The sequence below is a fragment of the Lipotes vexillifer genome, unplaced genomic scaffold, assembly GCF_000442215.2.
Source record: "Lipotes vexillifer unplaced genomic scaffold, Lipotes_vexillifer_v1.1 scaffold914, whole genome shotgun sequence".
In the NCBI taxonomy this organism is placed as follows: Eukaryota; Metazoa; Chordata; class Mammalia; order Artiodactyla; family Lipotidae; genus Lipotes; species Lipotes vexillifer.
The window spans coordinates 2,008,877-2,017,836 of NW_006780388.1; the positions used below are offsets into that span (position 1 = coordinate 2,008,877).

Consider the following 8,960-nt stretch of genomic DNA (forward strand, 5'->3'; position numbering starts at 1 on the left):
TTCCTGCTGTTACTACTTCACAGATCAAATGAACACAACTTTTTCTTCTACATGGAAAACTTCTCTCCACCTGGCTCAGGGATCTCAACCAATTAGGCTCCCCAGGGGAAGTCGGTCAGGTCTGACAGCCAGTCCCAAATGTCAACAGCTCTGAGGTGAAGACACATGGCCCAGCTTAATAACAAATTCATCTTCCAAGCCACAAATCTGAGTGACAATTCATGCCTTCATCACCTCTCCCCATTCTTTGGAAATAAAGTCTGGAAGATGCTATTTAACACCAGATGCTATCATATCTCCCTAACTAAGCAAACCATTTTGGGGGGTGGGGAGAGACCCGTCTCTGCACAAGGAAACAACTACCCACCCAGAAGTACGTTTTTGCAAGTGGAAGCAGATGGACTACAGTCCACACCACAGCCCCTATCAAAACAGCAATGACACACCTGAAGTGATGCCACCAAGGGTCCACAATCTATGCCATAAGTGGGGGTCATGGGGAGAAAAAAACCACCTCACTGTGCTGTAGTTTTTTTCACCTGCAAGATGGTTGAGTAGCTGCAAGTCTATAGGGTGCCTTTGTTCAAATTAGAGGAAGAGACACTTTTTCTGGAAGAATGCAGCCTGGCCCTGGCTTAGGAAGAACAGATGTGCTTTCAGCCCTCCCTTACCTGCCTCAGAGAACAGCCTTGTATATAGTACCCACCCTGTACAAAGTCTGCACCAGCCCCTCACCTGCCTCACTGTCACTGTGAGAGTTGAGGGAACGCACACAAAGGCCCGTAAGACTGCTTTTTCCTGAGCACTTGCAGGGCCTGGGGTGCACAGGGGCTCACACTGCCTTGCTGTGAGGCTGGTCCCGGTGTCACTCCTTTATGGAGACAAACTCCAGTCTGGGAGGTGAGGGGCATGAAGTAGCTGCCCAAAGACACAGCTGCTGAGGCCTCACATAGTTTATCCTTATGAAACTAAGAAGTGCAGCTAAGGCTATATGCTCCCTCCTGAGCCCTTGCTACATTTTCTTATAAGAAGCTAGAAAAATAACTCCCTGTAACTTCATCCAGATTTACCCAGCCATTCACACAGCCCCTGGGTTTGTCTACAGCTGTGAAAACACCCTATAACCCCTGTTTAAATTTCCAGAGACAAGGGATAAAATGTAAATCTTTTTCTTGGCAAAAGGAGCAACATAAACCACCCCCACCCCTCAAGTTTCTAAACTTTGGTCAGGGTGGAATGTGGTTAAGGAGAGTACAGGCTCTGGGGCAAGAAAGGGCTGAACCTGATCTAACCTCCTCAGGCTTAGTTTACTCATCCTTAAAATGATCACAGTACAACTCTGGCCTGTACAGAGATGCTGGGGGAGTAAGTGATGTACCACGGAGACACTGGCTGGCATGGTGCCCAGCTCAGACAAGGTCCTGGCAGCCTGCAGCTGAACTGTGGCCTCCCACATGACTGCCAGCAAGCCTCGGCGTCCATGTCTCCCAAATGGGGATGGCAGTGCTTACGCCTCAGGGCTATCAAGAGGATTAGATGGGACAACAGAAATAAAATGCAGAGTGCAGGGCCAGGTGCTCAGTAAGTTCTCTGTAAATGTAAGCTGGTACTGTGACTAAGAATCTTTGAATCCTACATGAAATGGGCTTCAATTTCTACAAGTATCTCATGTGCTTCTCATTGTTTTTAATGGGGAAGCAAACACACTATTACAGGATATTGCCTGCATTTGGTGAACTGGGAGACATGGTCCAGGAGGAACAACTGCAGGCTCCCTGACCACCCCTTTCTTTGGCCATTTCCACCCTGTCGCTGCCCCTCTCACCTGCCCTGAAGGCTAGCCCCACAGTGGCTGGGGCCTGAGGCCGTGCTGTCTGGCTGGTGAAGCCACACTCGCCCAATGTCTTTCCGTCGTCCAGAAGCTGGTCGTCCTGAGGAGAGAGGCAGGCAGGGTCTCAGAAGAGGCCCCAGGAGGGGCAAGTCCCAAAGACTTCTCTGGTCAGCAGCTACACTGAAAGTCAGAAGACGGAAAAGAAACAGCCCCAAGTAGGGCCCAGAACCACCCCAGAGTATATCAAACAGTTTCCAGGACTACACCCAAGACTTTCCAAATCAGAACCTCCCAGGGTAGGGTAGGGGTCTGGAATCTACACCCCTGCAACTCCAGGTGAATCTAATCTAATTTCAATCTACACCCCCTGCAACTCCAGGTGAATCTAATTTCAAGTGTCAGTGACCCCATCTGGCCACAGGCAGACCTGGTTGAATCCCAGCTCTACCACCTTGCACAAGGTGGTTGATCTTTTTGATGTGAAGTTTCCTTATCTGTAAAATGGGAGTTATTGGAATTCCCAACTCATAGGGCAGCCAGAGGCTTCAATGAGCAAAGGACCTACAGAAAGCACGGAGCACAGCAAGTGAAACAAGCTCAGGCAGTAGGAAGGGTCCTTATTACAGAAGCCCCAGCAGGTAACAAGAAGAAAAGGCCTTTAGAGACAAAGGGGTTCTGAAAGCTCAGCCTGCAGCAAAAGATCAGTTTCCCCGTTTCCACCCAGAATCAGATCAAGGAACTTAGGTGAGGGACCTCATGCTGCCAGAAACTTGAAATGAGGGGCCAACAAACAGGACTCCCCAATGAAAACCCCAAATCCCACGACATCCTTGCTGGATAATTGCAATTGGTTTGTAAGGGGGAAAGGGGCGGGGGCTTTTAGAACATCAGCAGTAAGTTGGGGAGTAATAAACAGTTGTTGGGTGAAGAACTGGTGGGACCTGACTCATCTCAACACCCTCCATTTCTCCATTTCTTTGTATTAAGGCGTGTCTGGGGCGGGGGGCGTGTAAGAGTCCTGCACACGATTAAGCATCGGGGTTCAAATCCTGACTCTGCCAACAACCTTGGCCTCGTTAAGTGGCCAACTCCGAGCCTGTTTCCTTAACCGCAGAGCAGGGAAATCAAGGGCCGGCACGTCGCGGGTGGGACCGCTGTAGGGATCAGATGTGACGCTGGCCCTCGGCGCTCAGCATAGGGCCTGGCGCGCGACTTTCAAGCCATCCGAACGGAGACCCCCGGTGTAGTGACCGCTATCGGGGCTTCATCTCCCCGAGTTCGAGCAACGGCCCCACGCGGCGGAGTTCCGGCCCGCTGCAGCCGGTCGCTGATGTTTACATCAACGACTGGGTCGCCTTGCGCCCACGGCCAAGCTCGGGCGGCGGTTCCGAGCAGCACGGTCCCCCAGCCCCCGGCCGCCCGGAACCGACGGGACCGCACCTTGTACAGCCGCTGCTCGTCCGGCGGCCGCTTGAGGATGCCCTCGACGATGCGCTTTAGCTCGAACACAGTGCTCGACTCCTTGGCGTCCGTGAAGATGGTGGTCTTGTGGCGCCGGATCATGAGGAACACGTCCTGGGGGCGGCGGGCCGGGGTGAGCGCGGAGCCCGGGCCCCCCCGCACGGCCCACCGCCCTTGCCGCCCCCGGCCCCGGCCCCGGCCAAGCGCCCCTCCCCCAGGGCCCGCTTACCATCGCGGCGGCTGCCTCTCCCCCTCGACGCGCCGGCGCGGCCGCGCTCCGCCCCGTTCCCGGCAGCCCGCGCGCTGTTCCCAGCGTGCCCCGCGCCTGGCGGCCCCGCCCCACAGCCGCCATTTTAAGTAGTCCGCAAAGGGGGCGCTACGGCCGAGCCTCAGACTGCGGACTGGGCGCCGTGGCGCGGGGCGGGGCCGGTTGGCGAAGTGGCGGAGGTAGTGGGAGGCCGACAGGGACCGAGCGCGGGAGGGACGCAGGGCGCGGTGGCGCCATCTTGGGTGTGGCAAACCGAGTTCCCCATGTTGATGCAGTCTAGGGGACTCCCGTCCTTGTGGGGAATGTCAGCCTTGTGGGGACTAACTTCAAGCGTAGGGTGTCTCACAGCCTAATGAGAGTGAATGAATGATGTGTCTCGGTCATCAGGGCGGCAAGACATTCACATCTCAGTGAGACCTGGGCTGCCAGGTTTGGGAGTCTGACTCATGATTATGGGTCTTCCTGGCGGGTGTTTTGAGGAGGTGTTAAATTCTGGATCTTGGGCTTCCCAGGTGGCGCAGTGGTTGAGAGTCCACCTGCCGATGCAGGGGACACGGGTTCGTGCCCCGGTTCCGGAAGATCCCACATGCCGCGGAGCGGCTGGGCCCGTGAGCCATGGCCGCTGAGCCTGTGCATCCGGAGCCAGGGCTCCGCAATGGGAGAGGCCCAAAAAAAAAAAAAAAAAAAAAATTCTGGATCTTTCGGCCGCCGTATTAGGGAACAGCCCCATGTCCCTGCCCTAGCCTTAGTTGTAAGGATTATTTAAACCAGTTTACCGAGGCTTTAGGGCCTGTAAGGATCCTTGGAAGCTGCTTTTGGGGTTAGGGAGTGTGTAAGCAGCTCTTTGCAGGAAACCGCCCTCAGCAGGAAGCCCCTTTTCTTGTCACTTTAGCAAAGCTATATTGTAACTAACTTTTTTTTGGGGGGGGCATACTGCTCACCACGTGGAACCTTAATTCCCCTGACTAGGGATCCAACCCCCTGCCCCCCTGCGTTGGAAGGTGGATTCTTAACCACTGGCCCACCAGGGAAGTCCCTGTAACTAACTTTTAAACCAGGCACTGCCCCTCCACCCACCCCATGTTCTACCCATCTCTGGCCCAAGCACACCTTTCAAATCTTTTAATTACACAATACCTTGCCAAACTTGTTGGTTCTTTAGAGAAATGAGCAAGTATTTAACAGATGACCAGATCTCTTCCCTAGCTTTCCCTTCAGTAACCTGAACAAACTGTGACTAAACTGTGTGAACAAGATAACATCTAGAGGAAGAGCCCAAGAAGTTGACCAGCCTGCATGCAGTGGAGGGATGGCAATAATTCTGACCCGCTATCTCAACAATTAACTGAGATTACTTCCCTTCTGCCCTTTAAAATTTCATGGCCGAGCACAATCTGTGGAGGTGGTTTTTGGGGGACGCTGAGTCTACCATCTCCCCAGATTGTTGGCATTCTGATTAAAAGCACCTTTCCTTTGCCACCAACATTTGTAAGTATGCAATTGATTGTGAGCAGCAAGCAGCAGGGCCCCCATTTGATAACAAGGCCTGGCAAACCTTGGAAGAAGCAGCATGCATGGCCAAAGTTGGTGTTCACGCTTCCCAGGAGGAGGGTGCCCTGGGCAACTGCCCGCCTTTCTGCCCAGGTCCACTCAGGCTCCAGAAGGGCCTGTGGACTTGGTTTCCCTCTCTGGCTGCCCTTCGTACCTACTGACAGCCTAGGCCTCCCTCCTTGGTAGTTGGATGCTCTCCTGCGTCGCCCCAAATTGCAGTTATACTAGAGCAAGAAAAGGAGGCTTTTCTTTCAACCTCTCCCAGGGAGAGGGAGAACCTCAGCTGAGTCATTGCTGGCACGTGCCAGAGAAGGCATGCCGTGGCACCCAGTGAGAGAGGAGCCAGTGGTGACCCTGGATGCTGAACAGCTCAGCAGTTGTTGAGGCCACAATTTGAGGATTCTTTGGAGTGGGTGGAATCTGAAGATGCTGCTGCCTTGGCCCTGAATCAAGCTGGCGGCTAGCCATGCAGGCTCTGGGCTCAGACCTGCTGGGATTCAAATCCTTGCTCTGGCACTGAGTGTGCAGCCTTGGGCAGTTAACCTCACCAAGGCCCAGTTTCCCCCTCTCTGAGATTGGAGAATAACTGTTTATAAAGTTTGTGGAGCCTTGCTGTAAGCAGATGGGGGGGAGGTCCCTGGAGAGAGAACCCAGCATGGTTTTCTTGACAGAAGAGAAGCCATTTTTGGCCTAAGCCACTTTGTGATCTAAGCCTGGCCTCATTGCAAGCCCTTTTCATGAATATGCATGTACCCTTAGCCTAAAATTCCCCCAATTTTGCTGTTCGGGGAGACACTGCTTTGGGAAAGATCCCTGGTGTTCTCTTCACTTGCTGCAAATAATAATAAATCCTTCCTTCTCCCCATCTTTGGCTTGGTTCTGGTCTTTTCGCTTGACACCAAGAGGCAAACCCAGTTTGCAGGTAACATCACCAAGAGTTAGCACTCAATAGATGTTTCCTAAACTATAGCTATAGTTATCATTTTTGACTTCTGGCCTCTGGCTCCTCAGGAGTCCTTTGAAGTCCCTTTCCTTCCTGGGACTCCTCCACACCTGTGCCTCAAGGCAGCCCTTTCCCTCAGATGGGATTTCTGTGCACCCCATTGTGCTATGGTGGGTGGGTCGGTTGCAGGAGGTAACTGCAGTCCTCGTGTCAGTGAGTACAGTGACACCTCCTGCAGTGGGAATGGGGTCAAGAGAAGTTTGAAGGAGGAGCAGGGGCTGAGCCCCCAGCCCCCCAGTTCTGTGGTCTAGCTGGGTGCAGGCCCTCCTTCCTGGGGGCCATGACAGACAAAATGGGAGTCTCAAGATGGTGGGTGAGCCAGCTGGCCAGCTGCTCTTGCTTCTCTGCACAGGAAGTCCTCCTGGGCCCTTTCTGCCCTGTGGCCTCAACCACCCAGCGCTCACGATAGAGACCCTCCCCGGCCTCCAAACTAAGCCTGTAGGGTATCAGCCTGGTGGGACTTCTCCTTTGGTCTACTTAAACTTTTTAAAGTGTTGATTAATAAACAGTAATTGTCAATCATCACTCGTTACTAGTGTGCCTCTAGTTGTGTCATACAACTGGTTTCATTTCTATGAGGGAAGTGACAGTTCAGTGTGGAATTAGAGTCAGTCGCCCAGATTCAAATCTGGTTCCACCTCTTGCCTGCTGTGGGTCTTAGGGCATATTACCTAGCCTTTCTGGGCCTGTTTCCCCATTCGTGAAATGGGAACACCTCACGGGTGTTCAGAGATCAGCTGAGAGCCCGCCAGTGCCTGGCGCAGCCTGCGTGCTCGCTGGGCAGAACTGAGTCATTTTGACTCTCCCTACAGCCATGATAGGGTTGGTGTTACCAGTTCAGATTGTAGATGGGGAAACTGAGGTTGAGTCAGTACTCCTGGGAGAGGCTGGGCCATCTGGTTGCAGCTCTACCAACTGGAGCAGGTGAGCGGCTAGAGAATGCTTGCTTGGACAGGAGCCTGATGTCCTGTCCCCGGTGGGTTCTGAGGACTATCCTCGCCGCCCCAGGGGCTCCCTCCTGGCAGGTCAGGCAGCCGTTGTGAGGCCAGGGGCAGGATGCTACTGATGCAGGGCCAGGTCCATACCCCACCGCCACCGCCACCGCCACCGCCACCGCCACCGCCACCCCCACCCCGCCCTGCCCCAGCCCCAGGCCCAATGACCTTGCTGACAGGCGGGATGCAGCAGCACAGGGTGCCCTGCCACTGAGCCTGCTGGACAGAGAAGAGCTGTAGCTTGTCCAGCCCTGTGAGGCTGCCACAACAGGAGCAAGCAGAGAGGAGGCGGGCCTGGAGGCCACACTGTTGGAGTGGGAGGAAGTGGAGAGAACCAAGGCGGTAATACCCTCTTTACCACCCCCAGCTGCCTCCAGAATCAGACCACCTGGGCTCAAATCGCAGTCTACGGTCTACCAGCTGTATGCCTTTAGGCCTGTTTTCTCATCTGATAAATGGGGAAACCCCCCCCTCACAGAGTGTCTAGTGAGAATCTCATGAGATGGTGCAGTAGAGCTCTCTGCACCGTGTCTGGTGAGGGTTTAACGAGGAGTAGCAGATTTCTGCTCATTTCCTTCCGTGGGCAGCCCGCCCACTCCACTTCTAGGACACCCCTGCTTAGCTCTCACCTTATGCTTCAGAAACACTTGGCTCTGGGACTTCCCTGGTGGTCCAGCAGTTAAGACTCCACGCTCCCAATGCAGAGGGCCCGGGTTTGATCCCCAGTCAGGGAACTAGATCCTCCATGCCGCAACTAAAGATCCTGCATGTTGCAACGAAGATCCCGTGAGCCTTAACTAAGAACCAGCACAGCCAAAGAAAGAAAGAAAAGAAACACTGGGCTCTGAATGGGGATCCATTACTCTAATCATGGCAGGTCCAAGACTGAGGCATCCTGGCTCTCAGTCCCTGGCTTGTTCTGGTCTCAGTACCTTGGGAGGCATCTTGAGGAAGTTCTCTGGGCTGGCCCCCGGCTGAGGGCGGGATGGGAGGACGGCCAGCATCACCCAGCAGGGGCGGCCAGGGTCCCACCGCAGATGTGCCCACAGCCTTTTGCCCACAGAATTCATGGGAAGGCCAGGCCTGGTGGCTGGCCATCTGCCTCCTGGGGCACTTTCACTGCAGTGGGGCAAAATCTATATGAGTTTTCTATTGCTGTGTAGCAGATGACTACAAACATAGCAGCGTAAACACTAATTTATTAAATCACTACTCTGCGGGTGGGCTAAACTGGGTTCTCTGCTTAGGATCTCACTGGGCTGAAATCAAGGGCTTGGCCTGTCAGGGTTCTCATCTGGAGGCTGGGAGTAGACTTGGCTTCCAAGCTTGTTCTGGTTGTTGGCCAAATTCAGTTCTTTGCAGTTGTAGTGCTGAGGTGTTCCTTTCCCTGCTGGCTGTCAGCCAGGGGCTTTCTTCAGCTCCTTGCCACGTGGCCCCTCCATCTTCAAAGCTAGCAATGGACAGTCATTTCCTTGGTGTTGAATCCCTCTCATATTTGAGTTTCTCTGACTTCTTCCAGAAAAGAAGGGCACACAGACCAGACCTAGCACTGACTCACTGCCTGTCTGACTGGAGCTCAGCGTGTTAAATATGAGCAGGAAGGGAAGGGAGGGAGTGTGAGACCCTGGGACACTCGGGAGGCTCCTGGAGGAGGGTTGGCAGCTTGGGTTTGGTGAGCCCCAAGGAGGAGGCAGGGGATAGACAGATGAATGGATGGGTGGATGGCCCCTTAACTTTATTAGGCCTCTAAGCCTCTAAGTCAGAAGGGGCAGGGTGGGGGATGTGTAGATCCCCACACAGACCAGGCAGCTGAGGGACTCCAGAGTCTGCCTTCAGGTCAGTGTCACTGCA

General features: G+C 54.1%; 1 protein-coding gene across 1 annotated transcript in view; it reads right to left on the bottom strand.

Moving 5' to 3' along the window:
- ELOB (elongin B) overlaps window positions 1-3,576 on the bottom strand; it is a 4,548-nt gene extending 972 nt beyond the window's left edge. The window contains exons 1-3 of the mRNA XM_007453520.1: window positions 3,522-3,576; window positions 3,272-3,406; window positions 1,826-1,931 (exon numbers count right to left, since the gene is read on the bottom strand). Of these exons, the coding sequence (XP_007453582.1) occupies window positions 1,826-1,931; window positions 3,272-3,406; window positions 3,522-3,524 (244 nt within the window). The 5' untranslated portion in view covers window positions 3,525-3,576. The remainder of the gene's footprint in view (window positions 1-1,825; window positions 1,932-3,271; window positions 3,407-3,521) is intronic.
- Between the last annotated feature and the right edge of the window lie 5,384 nt (window positions 3,577-8,960).